General features: G+C 42.5%; 1 protein-coding gene across 1 annotated transcript in view; it reads right to left on the bottom strand.

Moving 5' to 3' along the window:
* The window catches only part of LOC121278115 (dynein heavy chain 8, axonemal-like), a 1,831,678-nt gene that overhangs the window by 633,455 nt on the left and 1,170,940 nt on the right, over positions 1–27,283 (bottom strand). Inside the window, exon 55 of the mRNA XM_041188200.1 lies at positions 6,867–7,009. Within this exon, the coding sequence (XP_041044134.1) occupies positions 6,867–7,009 (143 nt within the window). The remainder of the gene's footprint in view (positions 1–6,866; positions 7,010–27,283) is intronic.

Raw genomic sequence — 27,283 nt, 5'->3', positions numbered from 1 at the left:
GTGGTGTGACCACATCTCTAAACGTGCTATCTACAATGCTCTCACACTCGCGGATGCTCCACAGTGTTCCCAGCCACCATTCCAGCTCTGAAACCTGAGCTTCCAGGAGCTGCAGCTGGACACACTTCCTGCATACATGCTGGTCCCGGCACTGGAAATGTTCCCAGCTTCCCACACGGAACACGAGGAGCACACCAGAGCTTTAAGCTCTCCTGCCATGACTTATCCCCTTAAGTTAAATCTTTTAAATCAATTACTCTAGGCCCTTCTTTCCTGATTCTTGTTACTACAGAACATACAAACTATAAACCACAAAAAGACTTTAAACTATAAGTGCTAAAAGTAGGAAGTACTTACCTGACCTTATCCACTACTTACCAGTCATTCCTCTCCCTTGTAGTCTCAACTGCTGCAGCAGGGCAAGACCACTCTCTGAAGATTTAAGACACCTTCATTCCCCCCCTCCCAACCTCACCCCATCTTGATGCCTTCATTCCCCCATCCCAACCTCACTCCATCCTAACACCTCTTCCTCTCCCAGCTGATAGTAGCCCTTCCTCTTCCAACCCCTCAACTATCATCCGTTGTGAGCATCAACAGTGACTATCCAACTTCTGCGCATCGCTTTGTCATGTCCATGAGAATCCACCAAGCATGCCAAGGATATTCCTCCAGTGTGCTGTTGCTGTCGGGCTCCAGCACCTTCTGCTCCTCGGTTGTCCGCAATGTGAGCAAAGTCCCGGGAGGTAAGTCCCGTCTTCTGCATGTCTTTAGTATTGGTCTACCCCAGCGTGCTTCCCTCCCGACATGGGTGGATGATCCGGGGAACGGGAGGAGGGTGTGATTCCAGCGGGCAGGCCTAATAAGTATATGCTGATATATTACAATGAGGTTCCCAAAGTCCGATGGCGGAGAACACAGCCCATCATCAGCAGGTTGAGCAGACGATTGTGAACAGGTTTCACACCATCGTGAAACTGATCAAGCCAAATGGTCTGCTCATGCCACCGAACAAACCCGATGCCAACGGGCACAAAAAATCCATGCTATTATCAGTCCCATAAACAAAGCTAAATGCTGGATAAACATCCTGTGTTGATGTCATTATGGAGAAGGAAGGTCACATGACCCAAAATTCTGGTCTTTTGAATAATGTAATATTACATTTCTGGGCTGCACAGGCAGTTTGCTGTTTTATCATTCGACTAGCTGGACACAAAGAAGCCGGCTCTATTCAAACAGGACAACCAGCCATCTAATCTGACTCTGCTGCAAGATTTAGTACCTTTGCCTACAGAACTGACTCAATCCTCGCATATCTACTTTAGCTTGCTACATCAACACCACCTGAAAAGTGAACCCTCCAACCCTGGTCTCCAGTCAGCTGACCTCAAAAGCCTACGTGAAACTCTGATTCTGGACTCTGAGACCCATGTAAACCAATATTCAGTTTCTCTGTGGTCCTTGTGCTGTAAACCTCCTTTCCTCTATCCCTCCCTTTACTGTGTAAGTGCGGAGTGGGAAGCTGTGGACACTTCTTTTCACGGGTTTTGAACGTGCAAAATAAACTAACCTTCTGAGTTAATCCTAATTTCAGTTTGCTATGGAGTTATTAGTAAAAATCAGATCACCCAAAAACCATGGGGTTGGGAAACAATACACCAGTGCTTATTCTTTATAAAAAACTAATTCAAACACCTTTTTTTTACTGACAGGTGGTAAGAGGAAATCAGTGCTGTTTGACTGAGTTCCTCTCCTGTACTTAACAAGGGCAATGGAAGATAAAGTATAAAGGGGCCCTGCATGACATCCCTTCAGAGTTGTCAGTTGCCATGAGTGCAGCTATCCTCCTGCGTTTGATGCCAAACATGCTCTGTTTGATGGGCAAAAGAGTGTACAGGCAGGCTCTTCTTCCTTTGATGTCAAGAGGATGTGGGTGACCTTCTGCAGCAACAAAGGAATGAATATTAGTGTGAGCCTTGTGTGGTCTTGTAGACTGTGGCTCTGATGGTAAAATAGTCTAACTAACCTCAGTTATGGGCAAATTAATGGAATAAATTCTGAGAGATAAACTGCCACTTAGAAAGGTGCAGAATAATCAAGGATAGTCAGCATGGATTTGTTAAAGTAAGATCGTGTCTGACTAACTTAATTGAATTTTTGGAAAAAGTAACAAGGAGGATTGATGAGAGTAGTGCAGCTGATGTGGTCTACATGGATTTTAGCAAGGCTTTTGACAAAGTCCCACATGGCAGGTTGGTTAAAAAAATAAAAGCTCATGGGATCCAGGGGAATGTGCCAATCTGGATAGAAAATTGTCTCAGTGGCAGGAAACAAAGTGCAATTGTTGATGGGTGTTTGTGTGACTGGAAGGCTGTTTCCAGTGGGGTTCCACAGGGGTCAGTACTGGGTCTTCTGTTTTTTATGGCATATAATCACAATTTGGATGTAAATGTAGGGTGTATGATCAAGAAGTTTGTAGATGACACAAAATTTGGCCAAATGGTCAATAGTGAGGAGGATAGCTTTAGACAGCAGGAAGAATCAATGGGCTAGTCAGGTGGGCAAAAAAGTGACAAATGGAATTCAACTCTGAGAATTGTGAGGTGATTCATCTGGGGAGGTTAAGGTAAAGGAATATACAATTAATGGGAGAACACTGAGACATGTAGGGGACATGGCCTGTGACAATGGTATGCAGATGATACCAAACCCTAGGGCCTGGGATCTGGGGGTTGGTGGGTGGAGGCACCTGACTGCATTGCTCTAAACATAATTTCTTGTTGACCTCCAGCCTGAGCAGCCAGAGGCAGAGCAGACCTGAGAGACTGACTTAAAAAAAAATTAGGACCGTCATCCTGAGAGCTCCAATTTTTTAAAAGCCTGTCTGTCAGGCCAGTTTCGCCAAGTTGCTTCACTACTGCTTCTGATCTTCGGGCAACTTTGTTGTCCCAATTTTTTTTAAATTTAAAAAAAAAAAAATTTTTTAAACCACGAAGCTGCCCAAAGGTTGGAAAGAGCTGTGCAGCAACTGAAAGTGTTCTCGCTTGGAAAATTGGTAAGTGAAATTTCTAATTTAAAGCCATTTGAATGCTGGATTTGGGGGTGGGGGGATGGTCTGGGGCTATTGAAAGGGTTGGGGATGGGGGGGGTTTTGGGGGTGGGTGGCGATGGGAGGTTGGGGGGGTTTGGAGTGGTGGGGGGCTTGGGGTGTGTCAGAGGAGTGGGGCTGGGGATAGTCATAGTCATAGAGTTATACAGGACAGGAACAGGCCCTTCGGCCTATTGTCTGTGCCAGCCATCAAGCACCTATCTATTCTAATTCCATTTTCTGGCACTTGACCCATATCCCTGTATGCCATGGCATTTCAAGTGCTCATCTAAATAATTCTTAAATGTTGTAAGGATAGGTTGGGGGTATTGGGGGGCAGTTGGGGGTATTGGAGGGATGGAAAGTGGTTGAGGGGTGTTGGAGGGGTGGGAGGGAGGAGGTTGGTGTGATTGAGGTGGTGGGGTGTGTTAGGATGAGGGGTTTGGGGGGTTGGGGAAGTGGGGTGGCAGGGGCGATGTGGAGGGAGGTTGAGGGAGTGGTGTGGTGTTGGGGTGTAACTCTTTCTTGCTGTTGAAGTTTCTTATTTATTAATTAATTTTTTCCATTTTAGACTGTAAATTCATAGTGTATAACATAATTTGTATGACAGATTCCGGGGGAAGGGGAAATAGTCCAGTTTTTGAATTAAGTTTTTACTGAATTTATGCAACATGTATCATTCTTCACTGAAAAATTTAGATCAATAATTTAATATACATTTTTCCTAAACTGTTGGTAGATGTCTGATTGACAAATCCTGGCAATATTGTCATTAGCAGAAAAGGGGTATTTTGTGGGTTGGTGTCACAGAAGTCAGAATGGTCAGATTGAATTGGCTACAGAGTTGAATTGCTTTGTATATGTAATGATTTATTTGTAGCCGCTTTCCTGACATCACTTGATTGCTTTGTGATTAATTATCCTTACAGAATCAGCACTGGGCCTCCAATTTCACCATGCTACAGTCACTCTGCCTCCTGTATGCAGATGTAATGAAAGAAAGACAAAACCACATTTATACAGCACCTTTCGCAATGTCTCAAATCACTTTACAGACAGTTAAATACTTTTGAATTGCAGTCACTGGTATAATGTGGCAATGTTATCAAATGGCAGGGCAGGCTTGAGGGGCCAAATTCCTGCTACTAATACATATGTTCATATTTCATTCTGGATGAATGAGATGAACTGGGCCAGATGGTTTTTGTCATCCATAATTACCTTCAAACAGAAGATGGAATCATGGCTGGAGTTCTGTTTCTTTTGTTGCTAGTAGAAATTTACTGGAGCAGGCTTTGTGGAGTGAAATTGCCAGGGCAGGAGTGCGTAATGGGCTCATAGTGAAACTGTAACCTGTTTTACCCTGCACATGATGATCAAGAGTCTTGTCCATTGACTTCAATCTTGTTCCTTTGTCCTACTCTATCTTGGTGCTTTTATGAGTTATTTTGAGGAATGAAATAACATGATAAAATTGTGTTGCATAGTAGATATTGAAAATGTATTGTAATGACAAATAGCAATCAGAGAGCTGCTGATCATGTAACCATGGATACATTTGTAAACTATTCAGTTTTTGTTCTCTGGCTTCTTAAAAGTTATGTTACACAGAGACACCTGAGGACTCCAATGCTTCCTCCTGACAGTGAAGATCTATGTTTTTCAATCATTCCACTTTGTTTCTCAGATGTCATTTGCTCTTTCTACCCTGTGAGGTTACTGATGAAATAGAATACAATTTCACTCCTTCAGTGAAATAATAATATTGAATAACATCATGCACTCAGGCAGGAGAAAGTCTTGTACTTCTTCAAGAGAATGTAAAAGACCTTGTGCAGTTTATCTGGGTTGCAAGTATTGAATCTTTCCTCCAAATATGAACTTAGTGTCACCGTGTCCATATGGTGCAATGTCCAGAACATGTTAATGAGTGCTGAGGCAATCACCAAAATCAGTGTTATTGTCTGCATAGCATTATAAGTAACTAACTGGTTATTTTCCTGTCAAATTAACAATATTGCATGATGCTGTTAATGTAAAATTTGTACTCTCTGGTTTATTTAATAGTTGCAGTGGGATCACCTATAGGCTGCACACACAAACTAACACTGCATTATATGGTCATTCCTCTTAACATTAATGACACATGCTGCATATATATTGGATGATATTTGTAACCAGATGCCAACAATGCCTTTCTGTGATTGGTGAATTAATTGGTGAATCCTGAAGGGGGGAATACTCTCTTGCATGATCGAATTGAAGGATTAAGTCAGGGTTGGTGGGCATGTGGGGAAAAAGGGGCCCTGGAAAAGGAGAAGCACCAGGGCCCATGATTTCTCTCCCTGGCCCTGGTAGAGGAAGTGAGGGAGTTTGGAGTGAATGCCCACACATCCCTGAAGGTAGCATGACAGGTGATTAAGAAGGCATATGGAATAACTTCCTTTATTAGCCAAGGTATAGAATATAAGAGCAAGGAGGTTATGCTGGAATGATACAAATCATTAGTTAGGCCAACATTTGAATACTATGTGCATTTCTGGTCATCTCATTACAGAAAGGATGTAATTGCACTAGAAAGGATACAGAGGAAATTTAAGAGGATGTTGCCAGAAGTGAAAAATTGCAGCTATGAGGAAAGGTTGGATAGGCTGGGTTGTCCTCCTTGAAACAGAGGAGACTGAGGGGAGATTTGATTGAGATGTATAAAATTGTGAGGAGCCTGGATAGAGTGGATGGGAAGAGCCTATTTACATTAGCAGACAGGTCTGTTACTAGGGGACATAGATTTAAAGTGATTGGTAGAAAGATTAGAGGGGAATTGAGGAAAAGTGTTTTCGCCCTGTGTGTAGTAGGGGTCTGGAAATCACTGCCTGAAAGGGTAATAGAGGCAGAAACACTAAACTCATTTAAAAGGTGTCTGAATACTCACCTCAAGTGTTGTAACCTGCTGGGTTACGGACTAAATGCTGGAAAGTGGGATTAGGTTGGGTGGCTTGTTTATCAGCCGGCGCAGACACGGTAGGCCCAGTAGCCTCTTTCTGTGCCATAAACTCACTATGATTCTATGAATAGCTAATGTACAGTGTATTGGTTGCAAATTTCAGGGAAGTGAAAGTGGAAATAGCGACGAATGTCAAAAGGAGGTGTACTGAAATTTGATGCAATAATTGTCAGATAGTCAAGGAAAGTGGGGAGTACTGTGACTAGTAAGTCTACAAATATTGTAGAAAGAAGCAGAGAAGAAGATAGAAATATTCCTACCCTGACAGCTCTAGTTAGGACATTGAACTTATTCTGCATTGCAGACAGATCCTGGATGTCAAACTGAAATGCTCTGTTGCACGTTCCCACTGTCCTCTGAATTGATTTTTGAATGGTGTCTTATCTGCCGGAGAGATTATCTGTCCTTATGTTCACCACCCAGAATAGGACCTCCAAGGCAGTATTGGCAAACCTTGGTGTTCTCTCAGTTGCTGCATCCATTTGTTTCCAGCACTGTTTCCTGCCTTCTGTAGCTTTTTTGTGCCTCCCCTATCTGAGATCCAAACCCCTTAATAGGCATGCAGACAATAAGCACCATGGATATTACTGGCTATCACTTATGTGATATAATCAGTAGGCAGCATGAAATATGCTGCCTGAATCAACACTAAAAGGGCATGCAAAGCATGTCCCAACCCCTAAGCACCCAATTCCAGGCATGAGTGGATTTCTGGACCATGTCATGCTACTGTGCTGACAAAATAATGAAACTCTTCTATTATGCACTTACCTTATTCTGTTTAGCTATGATGTCCACAAGAAAGTTGGTCCTAACATTGTCAACATTTGGTACTAGGATTGAAGTGTAGTCTGGCTCACTGTCAGGTGGATATAAATACTCTTGAACCCAGGTTTTCCAGTTCTCCCATTCACCTGAATCAAAAAGCAAGCACAGCAGACTAATGTTCACATAAAGGAAAAAACATTGCAGTTCTGTCCTAATTTTGAATTATCTCTGGCAATTATAAAAACATTTCAGCTTTTTCCTTCTCCATTGAACTTCCTATCTCAGCTCTAGTTTTTCTTCCCTTGTCCAGTCTCTTCCTACCTATATCTATGATTCTTCAAATGTCCTCTGTCACTTCAACAGCTTCTAGTTTCCTTATCCTATCTCTCTACTTTCCACACCTGCAATCCCTCTACACCTCTGTTCCCTATAAGGATGGTTTCAAAGCTTTCCACATTTTCTCTAAATGGAGGCTCAAACAGTCCCCATCCAGCACCACCTTCCTCAGCCTAGCTGACCCTCTTCTTGCATTAAATAACTTATCCAACTCTTCCTCCAAATAAAAGATGTTGCTATGGCTACCTGCATGGGTACTGGGTGTGATTTTTTTGTGGGATATGTGGAACATTCTTTGTTCCAGTCCTACTCAGACCCCCTTCCTCACCTCTTTTTCCACTACATTCATACATTAAAGTAAAGTATCCATGCTGTTCCCTGCTCTCGCTTTGAACTGGAAAATTTAATCAACTTTGATTCCAATTTTTGTCATTCTCTTGACTTCACGTGGTCTATCTCCAACTCTTTCCTACCATTCCTTGATTTCTCTATGGCCATTTCTTGGGATAGGATATCAACCAAAATTTACAATAAGTCCACTGACTCCCAAAGCTGTTTTCAGTATATTTCATGTAAGGATGCTATTCCATTCTCCTAGTCTCTCCTTCTCTGTCACATCTGTTCAGACCTTCCATATTAATGTTTCCAGTATGTCTTCTTTTATCCTCAACCTTTTCTTCACTGGATCAAAACAGACCTGAAGTATTTCTTTCTCCATGGATGCTTCCAAACCTGCTATTTCTAGCATTTTCTGTTTTTATCTCTAGCTATTGTCAGGTTTCTCTTGAAAAATGAAAAATATATATTTCAAGGAAAACCTGATGCAAATGAGCATTCCCAGATTTCTAGATGCTGAACTTTCGTTCTAAAGTTTCAGTGCTCAAACAATTCAATTAATGTGAAATAGGTAAATACAAATAGAAAGCTCTGCTAATAATAACTAATGTAATTAAATTCAGAAAGGGTTAGATCTTTTATATATCTGCGATATAAGATGGCAGACATAATTTAATTTCGAACAATGGATGAGTATGGAAGAAAGAATCCAAAAATTAGTCAAATATTAATGCTTCTGAATGACATGTGCAGCTCTGGTCATTCAATTATGAGATGAATGTTTTTACTTTTGCAAGGAACAAGCAAAGATGAATCTGATATCAGGAGTTTAACATGTTAGTCAGGTGAAGGAATTTTGATTTTCTTTGGAAAATCAGAGACATTTGTGATGATCAAATAGAAACTTTAAAGGTTATGAAAAAAACTGACAAATTGATCACAATGGTTGGTGTGGTTCACAGCTAAGCCAAACATTAAAAATGGGTGGAGAAATGTGGAATTGCTGGAAACACTCATCAGGCCCGTCAGCTGATGATCTTTATCAGAACAAGAATCGATTTGGGATGGGGGACCAATTACATGGATAGACTGCAGAAGCTGGGAAAGTGCTCTTCAGAAAATAGAAGATGGAGAGCAGATTTGATAAACCTGTTCAAAATCATGAAGTGTAGATAAGGAGAAACTGCTCCCATTGACAGAACAATCATTAATCATAGGATACCAATTTAGGGTGAGCAGAAACCAATGCGAACAGGAGGAAAATCCTTTCTACATAGCAAGCGGCTAGGATCTGCAATGCACAGCCTGTGAGTGTGGTGGAAGTACATTCAATTGTGGCTTGCAAGAGAGCTAGATAATCTGCTAAATAGAGAAAACTTGCAGGGCTATGAGGAAAAGCGTTGGGCGGATAGTGATAGTGGGATAAGGTGATTTGCTCTTGCCCTGTCAAAATAGGCCAAATGGCTCCCTTGTGTGCGGTAACCATTCCATGTTTAAATACTTGGTGGTACAGAACTTCAGTGTTGATGAAAAAAAAAGAGACATGCCGTTGGAGCTTTATGTCTTGCACTCATCATGACTGATGCAAGAATGCTGAATTTCAAAGGGTGCAACAATTAATACTGCATGAGGAAAGGGTGCTGAATGTTTGGCAAGACAACTTTGATTGGTGAGAATGCAGCAGGGAACTATTGTTTCCCATGCTTTCATTTTATTCAAAAAAGGCACAATGCCTGGACATGTTCTTTCTGCTTTCAGTGGACAGGTCCCTGTGCATGAGTATGTGTATCTTCCCGTAAGTGTAAGTGAGTCACATTGCGAGCCCAACTGATAATCTTAAATTGGCTGCTCCTGATAGCAACACTTCCTGAACATGTGCTTGTTGAGGACATGAGAAGCTTCCTGGAGTTTCCACATGGAACAGGATGTACAGCCCTGCTATGCCGCTACCTATTAGACTATTAAATTTAATCTACCAACTATTCACCGTTCGGCTCCTTACCTTGTGTTGACGTCACTTTATTTTATCAGTTTACCTTAAATGTTTTTAATTAACTCTTATTATCTGTGTACCTCAGATTCTAATTTACTGAAAAATTCAGAACCCTTTAGTTTTACTATCCCTTGCTATTTCATTTTAACTTTATTCGCTAGATCTGATGAATTAAGTGAGTACTCTGTTGTTATATGATATGCTGTCAAATTGGCTTTAGCTTTATACTAATTAATTAATCAGGTCTTACTTTATAATTGATTAATTCAGATTAATTTAAAAGCTTACCCAGTATACTCGCTCCACATGCCACCTTGTCCTGTGACATCACTTCACATTATAGTTTTTGTTCCCATTTGGGATCCGAGTGGAGCAGCATAAAGGAGACAGGGAGTGAAGCATACTGTGAACTTTGATCTTAACTAGCCTGCAGTTCTTTTGCAATTTTAAAGTTATAATCTAAATTATAGCTTGAGAAATGCATAACGAAGAGATCCCACTAGCAACAAGTTCTCAACTTAACACTTGGTTTACGATGCACTCTATTTCCCAGTGACACCGTGCTTCACCCTTAACATTCAACGGCTCATTACCATCATTTAGTTCCCACTTTCAACTCTGTGGGAGCAATGCTGGGGAGATGGTGATATACTGGTAATGTCACTAGACTAATAATATAGACATCCCTGGATACACAGGCTCAAATCCCACCATGGCAGCTGGTGGAATTTAAATTCAATTAATAAATCTGGAATTAAAAGCTAATCTCAGTAATGGTGACCATTAAACTATCACCAATTGTTGTAAAAATCCATCTGGTTCACTAATGTCCCTTTAGGGAAGGAACTTACCTGATCCTTACCTGGTCTGTGACACCACACCCTGAACAATGTTGTTGACTCTTAAAAGGTCCTCCAAAATGGTATAGCAAGTCACACAGTACAAGGGAAATTAAAGTTGGATAACAAATGCTGGCCATGCTGATGACGCCCATATCCCAAGAAAGAACAAAGAAAAACAAAACATTGATCAGTAACTTAACTGATACAGCCACAAAAATTCTGAGGTTCAAAGAGCAAATCAGAGGTTGGGAATTCTGTTGTAAGTAACTCAACTCCTGATTCCCCAAAGTTTGATCACCACTTACAAGGTATTAGTCAGAATTGTGAAGGAATATTCTCCACTTGCCTGGATGACTGTAACCCCGGCAACACTCAACAAGCTCAACACCATCCAGAGTAAAGTAACCCGCTTGTTTGGCACCTTCCAAACCTGCAATCTCTCCTACCTTGAAGGACAAGGGAAGTAGATGCATAGAAACATCACCATTTGTTAATTCCCCTCCAGGCCACACAGTCCATGTGGTGTAGGCACACCCACAGTGCTGTTAGGAAGGGAGTTTTAGGATTTTGACCCAGCAAACAGAGAAGGAACAGAGATACAATTTCAGTCAGGATGGCACGTGGCTTGGAGAGCAACTTGTTGAGTGGCCCTGCTGCATGGGAACTTCGCTGTCTGCAAGTTTCCTTCTGCATCACACACCATTCTAACTTGGAAATATATACTTTGCTGGATCAAAATCCTTAATCAAGGACAGTCAGCATGGATTTGTTAGGGGAAGATCTTGTCTGACTAATTTTATTTAATTTTTTGAGGAGGTCACAAGGAGGATTGATGAGGGTAGTGCAGTTGATGTGGTCTACGTGGATTTTAAAAGGCTTTTGACAAGGTCTCAAATGGCAGACTGGCTAAAAAATGAAAGCCCATGGGATCCAGGGGAATGTAGCAAGCTGAATACAAAATTGGATCAGTTGATGGGTGTTTTTGTGACTGGAAGACTCTTTTCAGTGAGGTTCCATAGGGCTCAGTACACCACCCCTTGCTTTTTGTGGCATATATTAATGATTTGGACTTAAATATAAGGGGCATGATCAAGACGTTTGCAGATAACAGAAAAATTGGCCGTGTGATTGATAATGAGGAAGGTAGCTGTAGACTGTAGGAAGACATATATGGGCTGATCTAGTGGCCAAAAAAGTGGCAAATGGAATTCAACCTGGAGAAGTGTGAGCGGCTGCATTTGGGGAGAGCAAAGAAGGCAAACAAATATTCAATACAAGCAGGCACTGAGATGTGCAGAAGAAGTGAGGGCCCTTGAAGTAAAGTCTACAGATCCCTGAAGGACAGGTCGATAAGATGGTTAAGAAGGCATATGGAATCCGTTCCTTTATTAGCCAAGGCATAGAATAAAAAAGCAGGGAGGTTATGCAGGAGTGATATAAAGAACTAGTTAGGCCACAACTTGAGTACTGTGTGCAGTTCTGGTCACCTCACTACAGAGAGGATATAATTGCACTAGAGAGGGTACAGAGGAGATTTATGAGGATGTTGTCTGGACTATGAGCAAAGATTGATAGGCTGGGATTGTTTTCCTTGAAACAAAGAAGGCTGAGGGGAGATTTGATTGTGGTGTTCATGGTTATGATGGGTTTGGATAGAATGGATGGGAGGGGCATATTTCCCTCAGCAGTGAAGTCAGTGGCCATGGGACATAGATTTAAAGTGATCGGTGGAAGGGTTAGAGGGGAGATGAGGAAAAATATTTTCACCCAGCGGATGGTCGGGATCTGGAACTCACTGCCCGGAAGGGTAGTAGAGGCAGAGACCTTTAACTCATTTAAAAGGTGTCTGGATATGCACCGGAAGTCCTGTAACTTCCTGGGCTATGGTCCAAGTGTTGGAAAATGGGATTGGGCTGGCCGGGACCAGGGTGAGAGGAGCTCGTTTTTCGGCTGGTACAAACACAGTGGGCTGAGTGACCTCCTTCTGTTTTTCTACATTTTCCAAATTTTCTAAACATCTGAAAAGGGATGTGGTGAGAGGATGGGGGAGTGGCAGTATGTAAATTGTTCCCTAGGGGAGCCAGCATGGACACAATGGGCTTAAAGGCTTTCCTCTGTGTTGTAATAATTCTATGATCCTATGAATGTTTATAGGCTTCTTGGGTGTTGTTAGAGTTGCACTTACCCAAGCAAGTGAGAGTGTTTCATTGCACTCCTGTGCCTTGTAGGTGGTGAATCGGCTTTGGATAGTCAAGAAGTTATTTACCACAGAAATACCAGCCTCTGACCTGCTTTGGTAGCCACGTTCTTTATATGGTTGGTTCAATCAAGTTTCTTGGCAATCCCCAGGATGTTGATAGTGGGGGATTCAGCATTGGTAATGCCATTAAATGTCAAGGGAGGATGGCTAAGTTCTTTCCTTTTGGAGATGGCATGGCAGTTGTGTAACATGAATTTTACTTGCCACTTATCAGCTTGAGCCTGAATATTGTTCAGGCAAGTCCTATTGCATCAGGGAACAGACCACTTCAGTATCTGAGGAGTTGCGAATGGTACTGGACACTGTACCAATGAACATGCCTATTTCTGACCCTGTGTTAGAGGGAAAGTGATTGATAAAATAGCTGATGATGAATAGGCCTAGGACCCTATCTCAATGAGCTGCTGCAACAATGTCCTGGGCTGAGATGATTGACTTCTAAGAACTGCACCCATCTTCCTTTATCAGTAGGACTCCAACCAGTGGAGAGCTTTCCCCAATCCCATTGAGTTTAATTTTGCTTGGCTCCCTAAAACCACACTCGATGAAGTCAAGGGTAGTTACTCTAACCTTTCCTCTTAAATTAAGCTTTTTTAGTCCAAGTTTGGTCCAAGGCTGCGATGAGGTCTGGAGCCAAGTGGTCCTGTCTGAACCCAAACTGAACATTGGTAAGCGGGTGTAAGTGTAAATTTCACTTGATAACACTGTCAACAATACCTTCCATCATTTTGCTGATGGTGGAGAGTAAACTAATGGGGCAGTGAATGAGTGGATTTGTCCTGCTTTTCATGGACAGGACTTACTTGGGCAGTTTTCACCATTGTTGGCTAGATGTCAGTGGTGTAACTGTAATGGAACAGCTTGGCTAGAAGCTCAGCTAGCTCTGGAGCACAAGCCTTCAGTACTTCTGCTGGGATGATGTCAGAGCCCATTGCCCTTGCAGTATTCAGTACCTTCCTTGATATTAGTGAAGTAAATCAAATTGGCTAAAAACTCACACCTGAGGACCTCAGGAGGAGGCTGAGATGAGTCAACCACTCAGTACTTCTGGCTGAAGGTGGCCTCAAATGCCTCAGCCTTGTCTTTTGTGCCAATATACTAGGCTTCTCAATTATGAAGGATAGGAATGTTTCTTGAGTCTCCTTCTCTGGTTAGTTGTTTAATTGTCCACCATGATTCATGACTGGATGTGGCAACCCTGCAGAGCTTTGATCTGATCTATTGGTTGTTTGTCTGCTTAACTCTATCACATGCTGCTCTGCTGTTTAGCATGCATGTAGTCCTGTGTTATAGCTTCACCAGGTTGACACCTCATTTTTAGGTATGCCTGGTGCTGCTCCTGACATGCTCTCCTGCACTCTTCATTGAAGCAGGGTTGATCCTGACTAGATGGTAATTGTAGAGTGAGGGATATGCCAAGCCATGCGATTACAGATTGGAGTTAAATATAATTCTGCTGCTGCTGATGATCCACAGCAGCTCATGGATGACCAGTTTTGAGTTGCAAGATTTGTTTTTAATCTACCCCATCTAGCATGGTGGTAGTGATGCACAACATGATGGATGATAAGTGTGAAGACAGGACTTGGTCTCTATAAGGATTGTGTGGTGGTCACTCCTACAAAAAACTCTCATGAGTGGATGCATCTGCTGCAGGTAGATTGGTGACGGTTAGGTCAAACAGCTTTCTCCCTCTTATTTGTTCTCTTGCCACCTGGTGCCAGTTTGATCAATAGTGGTTCTCCTGAGTCAATCTTTGTGATAGTCATTGAAATCCCCTACCCAGAGTACATTCAGTGCACTTGCTACCCTCAGTGCTTTTCCAAGCAGTGCTTAACATGCAGGACTGTTGATTCATCAGCTGAGGGAAGGTGATATGTGGTAATTGGCAGGAGGCTTTGTTGGCCATATTTGGCCTGGTGCAATGAAACTTCAGGGGTTCCGCACTCAACATTGAGGACTCCCAGGGAAACTCCCTCCTGACAGTATGCCAATGTGCTGTCACCTCTGGTGGGTCTGTCCTGTCTGTCTGGGACATTGGGTGTAAGGGACAATTTGGCTAGTATGATTACGTCTGACTGTTGCTTAATTAGATTGTGGGACAGCTCTCCTAATTTTGTTCCAAGTCCACAGATGTTTGTAAGGAAGAATTTGCTTGGTCGACTGGGCAGGTGCCCCGTTGTTGTTTCTGGTGCCTAGGCCAATGCCTGGTTTATAGACTTCTCTGTAGCAGTTTTGGTACAACTGAGTGGTTTGTCAGGTCACATCACTGTGGATATGAAGTTACATGTAGGCCAGGCTGGGTAAAGAGAGCAGATTTCCTTCCCTAAAGGACATGAGTAAACCAGATGTTTTTTTCGGACAATGTGATAGTTTCATGGCAGTATTACTGAGGCAAGATTTTAATTCCAGATTTATTATTAATTGAATTTAAATCCCAACAGCTGCCTTGGTGGAATTTGAACCTGTGCCCTTAAACCATTAGTTAGTGCCTAGTCCAGTAATATGTCCTTCATGATTTGGCCAGCTCAGTCAGCAGTGGTGCTACTGAAGGACTATTATTGATGGGCACTGAAATGCCCTATTGTGTTCTTGTTATCTTGAATGATTCTTCCAAGTCTCTGACAACATGAAGGAGCACTGATTTGTCAGTAAAAGAAAGGCATTAGTTGTAATCAGAGTGATATTTCCTTGACCATTTCTGATTGGATGCTATGAGTTTATATGGGGTCAGGATGAAATGTTGAGATCTCTAGGACCACTTTCTTCCAACTGAATCCAGTTCAAGTGGGAATCCAGAACATTGTCTAGCAGGTTTGGTCTGTGAGTATGACCATCAAGCTGTAGCTTGACTAACCTGTGGGTCAGCTCTCCCAATTTTGGCACAAGATATTAATGAGGGGGTCCCTCCATGGATCGCTACCTTAACATGTTGGAGAGGCTTGTGTGCCCCAAAAATCCCTTGGGCGATGCTGTCTGGAGTCCTTATTCCTGGTAGGGCCACCCCTAGTGGCAAGGTCAGATGGAGGTGCCAGACAAAGCTCAGTCCTCAATGGCAGAACAAGTGAAGGAAGAATGCATATCTCATTGGCTGCAAAGGGAGAAGAAAGCTGCAATGGTAAGGTAGTCCCACTCATTGTGGCCCAACACATCACTGGAATCTGACCACCAATACATCAAGCTCATGTGGACATTGAGGGCACCTGAGGGTTCCCATGTTAAACAAAGTCATGCACAGGCTTCTACCAGGGTTCATTTGTCAAATCCTGTGGTGATGGAGAATTGATGATGGGGACAGGGTTGTGAACCAGGGAGTCCCTAGTCAAGAATCTGCGCACAGGTGACAGATTCCTGAAGATAGTTGGATACCTGTGCTGGAACAGAGGCACCTCTGTGCAGCAGCATCTGTGTTTGAGGAGTCCTCTTCAGAATACCCTCCCTCTGCTCACCCAAAATGGGGAAGGGGTTGGTAAAGGTGCCCTGAAAATTGGCTATCTCAGTTTCCCAGTATATATATATATATATATATATATATATAACTTTTTTTTTAAAGAACGTTTTGCTAAATAAAGGACACTGGCCTGCAGCAGCTAATATATTGCATTTGTGAAGGACACAAGCTACTTTATGAAGTCACAGTCTACAGAATTCTCAGAGACAGTGGACCAGATTGAAACCATAGAGAGGTCACGTCGCTCAGTTCTTGGGTATAAAATATATTGGGTTTGATCTAACAGTCAGAGAGACTGCCACAGGGATAGAAGGGGCAATAGCCTTATCTGCTCTGAAGAAGAGGGATACAGACTCGAAACGTTAATTCTGTTTCTCACTCCAACGATGCTGTCAGACCTGTTGCGTTGTTCCAGCATTTTCCGTTTTTATTTCAGATTTCCAGCATCTGCAGTATTTTGCTCTTACCTCTTCTCTCTTTCTCTGAAACCTTTCTCATCAAAACCCAAATGTTTGTGATTTGAAAACCCACCCAAAGATCTCATTGCTGCAAACTGACAGTTGTTAAAGGAGGATTCCGAAACAACACCACTGTCTCCAAGTGAAAAGAGAGCCACAAGTGCTGCAATAAGAAATGCCAGTGCCAGCAGCTACTGTGGAAAATGACCCTTCAGCTGCAAGCAGGCATCTGGACAATCCGTGAATGCTTTTTTTTCTAACTTTATTTTATACTTGGTCAAGTTTTATGATCTGATACTCTGTAGGGTTTCATTTCTTTTTTGCATGCTTGGGAGGGTGGGGGCTGGTTTTGTGTGTTAATTTTGCATTCCTGGTACATATTTAAAAAGCTTTTGTTAATAATATCTGCATCTTTGCCTGAGTGAGTTTTAGTTTACTTGTTAACTTAAGGAACCTGGCTGGCTTAATTCTTACACTGAGCTACACACAGTAATCTACTTTTATTGAATTGGCAATATCACCTTTTTAAATTCAAACTCTGTTCTAACAAACCCAGGAGTGGGACAAAGATAGGATCCACTTCAGTCCTCCTAACCTGGTTGTAGCAGTGGTGGAAGAAAGAAAACTAAATTTTGCAACATGGAATTTTAGAACACTCAAGGATGATCTTAAAAGTCACCGTCCGGAAAGAAGAACTGCAATTGTATCACATGAATTATCAAGACTTTAAACTGACATTGCTGCCCTCAGAGAGATCTGCCTTCCTGAGGTGGTTGGGGGGAGGGGGTGGGGGGAGCAGCTGAAAGAACAGGTAGAGGATACACCTTCTACTGGAAAGGAAAGGCAAACAGTGATCCTTGAGCCCACGGAGTTGGTTTTGCCATTCGGAATAGGATCTTGGATGCACTGCCACAGCTCCCCAATTATATAAACGAAAGGCTCATGATACTTCACCTACAGCTCAGCTGTAATCAATATGCCGCCATAATCAGCACTTATGCCTTGATCCTTGACTCCAATGAAGATGTTAATGAAAAGCTCTATTTTGACAGTGATGGAGTCCTCACTGCCATCCCAAAAGAAGAAAAGATCATATTTCTGGGGCCTTCAGTGCTAGGGTTGGCCATGATTCCATGGCCAACTATTGGGAAAAACAATGTGGAAAAGCCAATGCAAATGGTGTCCTCCTGCTGGCAAAGAGGGCACAGCATGGCCTCATTATAGCAAACACTCTTTCTGCCGGAAGGACAAATAGGCATCCTACATCAAAGCACTGGCATCACTAAGATTATGTCATTGTTTGGGTCAAAGACCTAAGTGATGTCTGCATCATTCAATTCATGCGAAGGACTGAAGCCTGCTGGACAAATCACTGACATGTTCAATCGAACCCCAACCGAAGAGAGGAATTCCAAGCACAGCTCACAACCAATCAGGAAAATCTTCACACATCCAACTCAATTTCAGATCCGTGGGATCAAAATGAAGTCAACTGTACTAGACTCATGTGTCCAGACCATTAGGTTTGAGCATCATCATCACTAGGACTAGTTTGACGAAGATGCTGAAATATGTGACCTCCTGGAACAAAAATAAGCAGCCTTCATTGCCTGGCAGAACAATCCAAGGTCACAAGTCAAGAAGGCAGCATTCTAACCTCTCAAGGCTGACAGCCAAAGCCAAATCTGGAAGATAAAGGACAACTGAAGAAAAGAGAAAGCTGAGAGATCCAACAGTGTGCTGACCGTCATGACATGCAAATCTTTTTTAAAGCCACCAGGGTCATCTATAGAGCAAGGTCAAATTGACAACATCCCTTCATTCACAGGATGGTGTCTCTCTTCTTAAGGATAACAATGTCATCCATCAATGCTGGAAAGATTTCCAACAGATCCTCAATCGTGAATCCACAGTGTTAGCTGATATTCTCCGTAGTATCCCTAGAATACATGGGTGAACCACCATTGATGGGAAAGCTGCAACAAGCATTCAAATGGATGAAAAACAACTAAGCCTGCGGCCCTGATGATATTCCTGCTGAGGTGTGGTGCATAGGGAAGGCGGTGGCATAGTGGTCTTGTCACTGAAACCCAGGGTAAAGCTCTGGGGACCCAGGTTTGAATACTGTCATGGCAGATGGTGAAATTTGAATTCAATAAAAATCTGGAATTAAAAGCCCGATGATGACCATGAAACTATGTTGATTGTCGTAAAAACCCATCTGGTTCACTAATGCCCTTTAGGAAAGAGAATCTACTGTGCTCACCTGGTCTGGCCTATGTGTGACTCCAGACCCACAGCAATGTGGTTGACTCTTAAATGCTCTCTGAACAAGGGCAATAAATGATGGCCTAGCTGGGGATGCCTACATCCCACGAATGAATAAAAAAAAGCTTTTCAAAGCTGGTGTGCTTTTGCTTACATCAAAGTATTAGCCTGTGCTTCTGGATTACTCGTCCAAAAACATTACCTATGTGCCTCCTCCTGAACTGTTTACTCCCTGTGACTGACAAAATCCTCCCAGAGACACAGTGTTGCTTTAGACCTTCTAGAGGAACTTCTGAAATTTGTTGCTAGACAAAGCCAAGAAAAATGTCAAGAACAAGACCAGAAACCTATTACCTCATGGGACATCCTGCTTCATGTGTCCAAAGAACTGTGGGTTGAGAATCAGCCTGTAGTGTCAAATGAAGACCCGTGGCAGAAATGATGACCATGCGTAGATATCATCCTCAAATCAAGAGACAGCTGGCAATGAATGAAGAGGGCTTTGCAGGTTTGTCAGGGCCAGGTGTGCCTTTTTCATGTTCCATGTTTAGTGTTACAACTGGTCCTGGATGAAGTTCCCCCAATTTGTTATGATCCCAAATGAGGTATCTCAAATTGTTATGCTCCTGGGTGAGGTGGGGGGTAAACTGGCTCCCCTTCTTTATTCATCCCCTTGGCTGGTCACAACAAGGTTAATTTAAAAAGGATTCCTTCCCTCGTGGATACCTTTTCCCAGTCCATAAATACATTTATGTTTTATGTTTTTATTTATGTTTTAAAAGGAGCCAATTTAATCAGGCTTTCTTGAGTCAAAGAAAGAGTGAATTTATCAGTTACTAAAACATGGGAACAAATAATAAAAACACTACACACATATACACAGATTAGAATTGAAAAGTGAATCCAGAAATAAAAGTTAAAGAAAAGATATACAAATCAGTATTTGGCTTGTCTGTGAGGAGTAGATGGCAAAACGTTGTGGCCATTAAGTTGGGTGACTCCAGTAGACCTGACCTTGGGCAGTTGAGCAGTGGGTTTGGAGGTTCTTGGTCCTGCAGGTTAGCTGAAAGGAGTTGTCCTGTTTCCTTTTTGACTGTGGCTTTGCTGACTTGTGACTTGCCTCCAGTAATCAGAATAAGAGGACTTTTTTTTTAACTGCCAGTGCAGGGATGCCTAGTTGATGTTCCTCAGCTGTGACCTTCATATCACACCTTCACACACCAGGCCTGGAACACCAAAACTAGCACATAGAGACCAGGGTTGCAATGGGCTTTTACCCCCTTTTCTTATGTATTTCTGGAAGGGAAAAACAAATATGTCTTTCACCCAGAAACTGCTTTCTTTCAACTCAAAACATATCCACAGCCTGGGATATAACTCACAGGACAAAAACAGAATTACCTGGAAAAACTCAGCAGGTCTGGCAGCATCGGCGGAGAAGAAAAGAGTTGACGTTTCGAGTCCTCATGACGGGTCATGAGGACTCGAAACGTCAACTCTTTTCTTCTCCGCCGATGCTGCCAGACCTGCTGAGTTTTTCCAGGTAATTCTGTTTTTGTTTTGGACTTCCAGCATCCGCAGTTTTTTTGTTTTTATAACTCACAGGAGATGGTTTCTGCTGAGATGGTAATCAGCCTTCATTATCACCGCAGCCACAGGAGATTACAGTTCAGTTTTTGCATTGCATCTTTTCCTTTGAAGTGTCTCTGTCTGAAGAAGGCCTTGACACCTTTTTAGTTTGACATTACATTCTCTGGATTAGTTGGTCACGTGTAATTGAAATAGGAATTTTCCAACAAGTAGTTACTTTACAGTCTCAGTCAGCTTTTGCTTTTATATTCTTTTTTTAAAAAACACATGCCTTACTTAAAAGTTTAATATGTCCATAAGTAATTCAGGGTTATGATCTGTGATCATGACAAGAAAAGGTGTCAAGGCCTACTTCAGGCAGGGACATTTCAAAGGAAAAGATGCAATGCAAAAACTGAACTGTAATCTCCCGTGAATACAGAGATAATGAAGGCTGACTATCATCGCAGCAGAAACCATCTCCTGTGAGTTATATCTCAGGCTGTGGACATGATTTGAATTGAAAGAAAGCAGATTCTGGGCAAAACACATGTTTGTTTTTTCGTGTGGGTTGAGAATCAGCCTGTTGTGTTAAATGAAGGCCCGTGGCAAAAACTCGTGACCATGAGTAAACATCATCCTCAAACTGAGGGACAGCCAATGACGAATGAAGAGGACTTTGCAGGCTTGTCAGGCCCAGGTGTGTCTTTTTCATGATCCATGCTTAGGTAGATATAGATCTCCCATTTGGTTTTATCTGACATTTCTGTAGCAATTTCATAAAATTGACTGGCTTGTTAGGCCATTTCAAAAGGCAGTTAAGAGTCAATTACATTGCTGTGGTCTGGTGTCAGATTTTGACAAGACCAGGTAAAGACAGATTAGTGAGCCGGATAGGTTTTTATGACAATCGGTTATTTTCATGCTCACATAGTTGGTACCAGTTTTCTATTTCAGATTTATTTCATTGAGTTGAAATTCTCCAGCGTTCATGATGAAGTTTTGTTTAATTCATTCACAGGATGTGGGCATCACTTGCCCATCCCTAACTGCCCTTGAACTGACTGGCTTGTTAGGCCATTTCAGAGTCATCAACGTTGCTGGAGTCACATGTAGGTCAAACCAGGTAAGGATGGTAGTTTTACTTTCCTAAAGGGCATTAGAACCAGGTGAGTTGTTACGAAAATCAACAACAGTTTACGGGTCACCATTACTGAGATGACCCTTTTTTTCAAATTACAGATTTTTTAAATTAACTGAATTCAAATCCACTTGCTGCTGTGGGGGTGAGTTGAACCCTTGCCCCAGAGTCTGGGCCCTTGATTACTAGTCCAGTGACATTATCACTACACCAGAGTCTCCCCCTGAGGTGTGAACTCGTACCTCTGATTTATTAACCAAAAAGGCTACTGATCCCAATACATGTAGCCCTTTGTTGCAGTTTCACCAGGTTAGAACCACACTTTCAGATACACCAGCTGCTCTTAGCATGCTCTTCTACCTTCCTAATTGAACCACACTGGTCTTTTAGCTTGATCCTATATGCCTTGGAGACTTGCGCAACCAACAGCAACCTCAAAGCACATGAGAAGCATAACCAGCGATGCCTTCATAAGATCATACAATCATTATAGCACAGAAGAATGCCATTGGGCCCATCGTGTCCATGCTGGATCTCTTAAGGAGCAAGTGAAGCTTGACACCGTCCAGCACAAAGCAGCCCAGTTGATTGGCACCACATCCACAAACATTCACTCTCCACCACCAATGCACAGTAACAGTAGTGTGTACCATTTACAAGATGCACTGCAGGAATTCATCAAGGCTGCTTAGACAGCACCCCACTGGAAACAGCCTTCCCATCGCAAAAACACTAGTCAACCACTACACTTTGTTCCTGTCACTGAGGTAATTTTGTATCCAACTTGCTACATTCCCCTGGATCCCATGTTTTTTTTAATCTATCTGCCATGTCAGACCTTGTCAAAAGCTTTGCTCAAATCCATGTATACCACATCAACTACATTACCCTCATCAATCCTCCTGTTGCCTCTGCAAAAAATTCAATCAAGTTAATCAGACACAATCTTCCCTTAACAAATCCATGCTGACTATCCTTGACTAATCTATGCCTTTATAAGCGACAGTTTATCCTGTTCCTCAGAATTGATTCCAATAATTTTCCCACTACCAAGGTTAGACTGATTGGCCTGTAATTTTTCAGTCTAGCCTTCACTCCATTTTTAAACAAAGGTACAGTGTTGGTGGTCCTCCAATCCTCTGGCACCACCTGCATCCAGTGAGGATTGGAAAGTGATGGTTGCATTGTCTGCTATTTCCTCCCTGGCTTTTTTTTAGCAGCCTGGGGTACATTTTATCCAGCCCTGGGGAGTTATCCACTTTCAAGGAGCCTAAGCCCTTTAAAACTTCTTCTCTCCCTATGTTTATCACATCCAATATTTCACTATAATCTCTGCATCGTTCATTCTCTTTTGTGAAGCCAGGTACTTAGTATTTATTAAGAACAACATCCATATCCTCTGCCTCGATGCTTATGGTCATTTATGAGCCTGATTCTTTTGTTAGTTATCATTTTGCTCTTAATGTATTGATAAAACATCTTTTGCGTTCTCCTTGATTTTGCTTGCCAATATTCTTTCGTGCCCTCTCTTTGATTTCCGAATTTCCTCTTTGATTTTTCCACAGCACTTCCTGTACTCCTCTTAGCTTTCTGTAGTATTGAGTTCTTGGTGTCTGACATAAGCTTTCCTTTTGCTGATCCTTGACACCCAGAAGGGGGCTTTAAATTTGGCTGTCCCTCCCTTTTTCTTTGTGGAGACATGTTTGCTCTGAGCCCCTTGAATCTCTTCTTTGAACACCTCCCACTGCTCTGACATTGGTTTACCTTGAAGCAACTGCTTCCAGCCTTGTTACTTTCCACTTTTGCTAAATCATTCATCAGCTTTGCAAAATTGCCCAAACCCTAATTTAAAACTTTAACTCCAGTTCTATCTTTGTTTTTTTCCATAATTATGTTAAAATTGACTGAATCATGATCACCACCATCAAAAGCTCTCCTACTGCCATTCCTTCCACCTGCCCAGCTTCTTTTCCTAAAACTACGTCCTCTCTTGTTGGACTTGGTACATGCTGGCCAAAAAAAATTCTCCTGAATGCACCTTAAGAATTCTGTTCCCTCCATTTCTTTCACACTAAAACTATCCCAGTTAATGCTGGAATAGTTTAAAAAAAAACACTATTATTGCCCTGTTGTTTTTTCAGTTCTCAGAGTCTGGCCTACATGTTTGCTCTTCTATCTCCCTCTGACTGTTTGGAGCCTATAATACACTCCCAGTAGTGTGACTGCCTTTTTTTGTACTTTAGCTCAATCTATATGGCGTCAATTGATGATCCTTCTAACATATCATCCTTCCTCACAGTTGTAATTGTTTCTTTGACCAAAAGATCCTCCAAATCCACTGGCAAGAAAGGTGGTTCCACAGCAATGTCCTCTGCCATGACATTTATATGCCTGACAACAGACTCTTGAAGCCACTGCTCTACTTGGAGCTCAACCATGGCTAGAGACTCCCAGGAGGACAATAGAACTGCTTTAGGCGTGTCCTTAAATCATCCCTGAAGAGGTCAAACATCCCTCCAACTTATAGGAATCCCTGGCTTGTGACCAATCTAAATGGAGCACATTGGTTTGGGAGAATCTTCTTTAGCAACATGCAGAGGCAAAGTTAAGGTTTGGCAGAGCAGCACAAACTTCCTAACAACTCATCTGCCAACCCTACAAGCACCACCTTCCCTACATGTGACAGAGTTTGCAGATCACATATTAGACATATCAGCCATCTGAGAATCCATCAAATCTGGGTGTAAGTGAGTTGTTACGAGCTCAAAGAATATAATGCATCGAGTGCAATGTCTTTATTAGAATGGCTGTAACATGGCAGTCCCAGGCCGTCCTTCATGGCAGAGGTCACATGACTATGGCAAGCCAGGTAAGACCTTTACTACAAGATTACATCAAGATTACATTTCAATCCAGCATCCCATTTTCATAACTAAAAAAAACAAGTTTGCATGCACTATCATGTGTAATTGTGAGTTACTCAAGTTACTCCCTGCACCACAATTAGTCTTCTGCATTAACAAACTGTTCATTATTCTTGGTAGTCTCTGCAATGCATTACATACATAGTTGTTAAATTATGCAGGTCTCTTTAAGGTACACGTGCACATTGTCATTGGCTGATCGTCAGGGTGATGTTCCCTCTCTGGGGTACCATTCCCATGGCGCTTCTTGTTGCCATGGTAACTGTTGTTGTTGTTTCACTGCATTGTTGGGGACTTCTGTGTGGACCTCTGAGGCAAATGGTCATTTTGTACTCTGTGCAGCTGGTGAGATCCCATATATCTGATTGGCCACCTGTAGTGAAGTTTGTTTATGGCTGCAGTTTCGCAGGTATATTTGGTCATACAATCCATTGCATATGGTCGAGATGACAACTGCTCCATGCATATCCCAAATTGCCACATGGCCTGTGAGAGCATTGAAGGTTTGCACCCTGACTGGCTCTCTAATGCTCAACTCTGGCAATGGATTGGCAGGTTTGTCCAAATGAAATTTGGCTTTCTGCCATTTCATTTTGGATTTTTCGCACACGCCTGTCACCAATTGTGGCTTCAGTAGCTTTTTTGGAACAGTAGGTTGGGTGCCGCGTGACATTAATCTTTGGACTGGACTACTTTCCATGCCTTCAGTTTCTCCACTCGATGATTGCCTTGTATACATTTGTGCTAGATTTGCTTGATTTTTGATGATTCCTGTGGTGATTTTCACTCCCACCTCAGCCTTTCCATTTGACTAAAGATAGTGTGGAGGTGACGTATAATATTGAATTTCCTAATCCTTTGTGAAGCAGCTGACTTCCTTACTTATGAACTGAGGGCCATCACTCAGCACAATGACTCAGGCATTCTACAATCTTACCAGTAGTCATTGAAGTCATTCCGTTTTAGTATCCTCAACTTTTTTCATAGGGAGGGCTACTCTAGACTACATGTCAGCAATGTACTTCTGCATCCCTTGATTGCATGTCACATCCAAGTGATATCTCTGTAAATGAAGTAACAGTCTTTGCAGATGCTTTTCAGCAGATAATAGCAGCTTGAGGAAAATGCAAGTAGTTTGTGGTCAGACTCCACTTTCACTTTGTCTCATAGAGTCATAGAGGTCTATGGCACAGGAAAAGGTCCATCAGCCCATTGAGTATGCGCCGGTCAAACAAGTACCTAACTATTCTAATCTCACTTTCTAGCACTAGGCCCACAGCCTTGTATGCCATGGCATTACAAGTGCACATCCAAACACTTTTTAAATGTTATGAGGGTTTCTGCCTCTACCACCCTTTCAAGTTGTGTGTTCCAGATTCCAACCACCCTCTGGGTGAAATAAATCTTCCTCACATCCCTTCAAAACCTCCTGCCTCTTACTTTAAATCTATGCCCCCTGGTTATTGATCCCTCCACCATGGGGAAAAGTTCCTTCCTGTCTACCCTATCTATGCCCCTCATAATTTTATACACCTCAATCATGTCCCCCCTCAATCTCCTCTGCTCCAGGGAAAATAGCCCCAGTCTATCCAATCTCTCCTCATAACTAAAACTCTCCGGCCCAGGCAACATCCTGGTAAATCTCCTCTGCACTCTCTCTAGTGCAATCAAGTCCTTCCTATAATGCGGATTCCAGAACTGCGCGCAATACTCTCGCTGTGGCCTAACCAGTGTTTTATACAGTTCCAGCATAACCTCCTTGCTTTTACATTCTATGCCTCGGCTAATAAAGGCAAGTATCCTATATGCCTTCTTAACCACCTTATCTACCTATCCCGCTACCTTAAGGGACCAGTGGACATGTACACCAAGATCCCTCTGATCCTCGGTACTTCCCAGGGTCCTATCATTCATCGTGTATTCCCGTGCCTTGTTTGTCCTGCCCAAGTGCATCAGCTCAAACTTATCCAGATTAAATTCCATTTGCCACTGATCAGCCCATCTGACCAGCTCATCTATATCCTCCTGTAATCTAAGGCTATCCTCCTCACTATTTACCATTCCACCACTTTTCGTGTCATCCGCGAACTTACTGATCAATCCTCCTACCTTCAAGTCTAAATCGTTTATATATACCACAAATGGCAAGGGACCCAATACCGATCTCTGTGGAACACCACTGGACACAGGCTTCAAGTCACAAAAACACCCCTCAACCATCACCCTTTGCTTCCTGCCACTCAGCCAATTCTGGATCCAATTTGCCAAATTGCCTTGCATCCCATGGGCTCTTAACTTTATTATCAGTCCCCCATGCGGGATCTTACCAAAAGCCTTGCTGAAGTCCAAGTAGGCTATGTCAGATGCATTGTGCTCATCTATACACCTGGTCACTTCTTCGAAAAATTCAATCAAATTGGTCAGACGTGACCTCCCCTTAACAAAACCATGCTGACTATCCTTGATTAATCCCTGCCTCTCCAAGTGTAGATTAATTCTGTCTCTCAGAATTGCTTCCAATAGTTTCCCCACCACTGAGGTTAGACTGACTGGCCTGTAGTTCCCTGATTTATCCCTTCTTCCCTTCTTGAATAAAGGTACCACACTGGCTGTCCTCCAGTCCTCTGGCACCTCTCCTGTGGCCAGAGAGGTATTGAAAATTATTGCCAGTGCCCCTGCTATCTCCTCCCTTGCCTCACTCAATAGCCTGGGATACATTTCATCCTGGCCTGGAGATTTATCTACTTTTAAGCCTGCCAGACCACTTAGAACCTCCTCTCTTTCTATGCTAATTTATTTAATTATATCACAGTCCTTCTGCCTGATTTCCATATCCATGTCA

Source organism: Carcharodon carcharias, chromosome 5 (assembly GCF_017639515.1).
Source record: "Carcharodon carcharias isolate sCarCar2 chromosome 5, sCarCar2.pri, whole genome shotgun sequence".
In the NCBI taxonomy this organism is placed as follows: Eukaryota; Metazoa; Chordata; class Chondrichthyes; order Lamniformes; family Lamnidae; genus Carcharodon; species Carcharodon carcharias.
The sequence above is the reverse complement of the archived record's forward strand: the minus strand, read 5'-3'. Positions and strand labels throughout refer to the sequence as shown.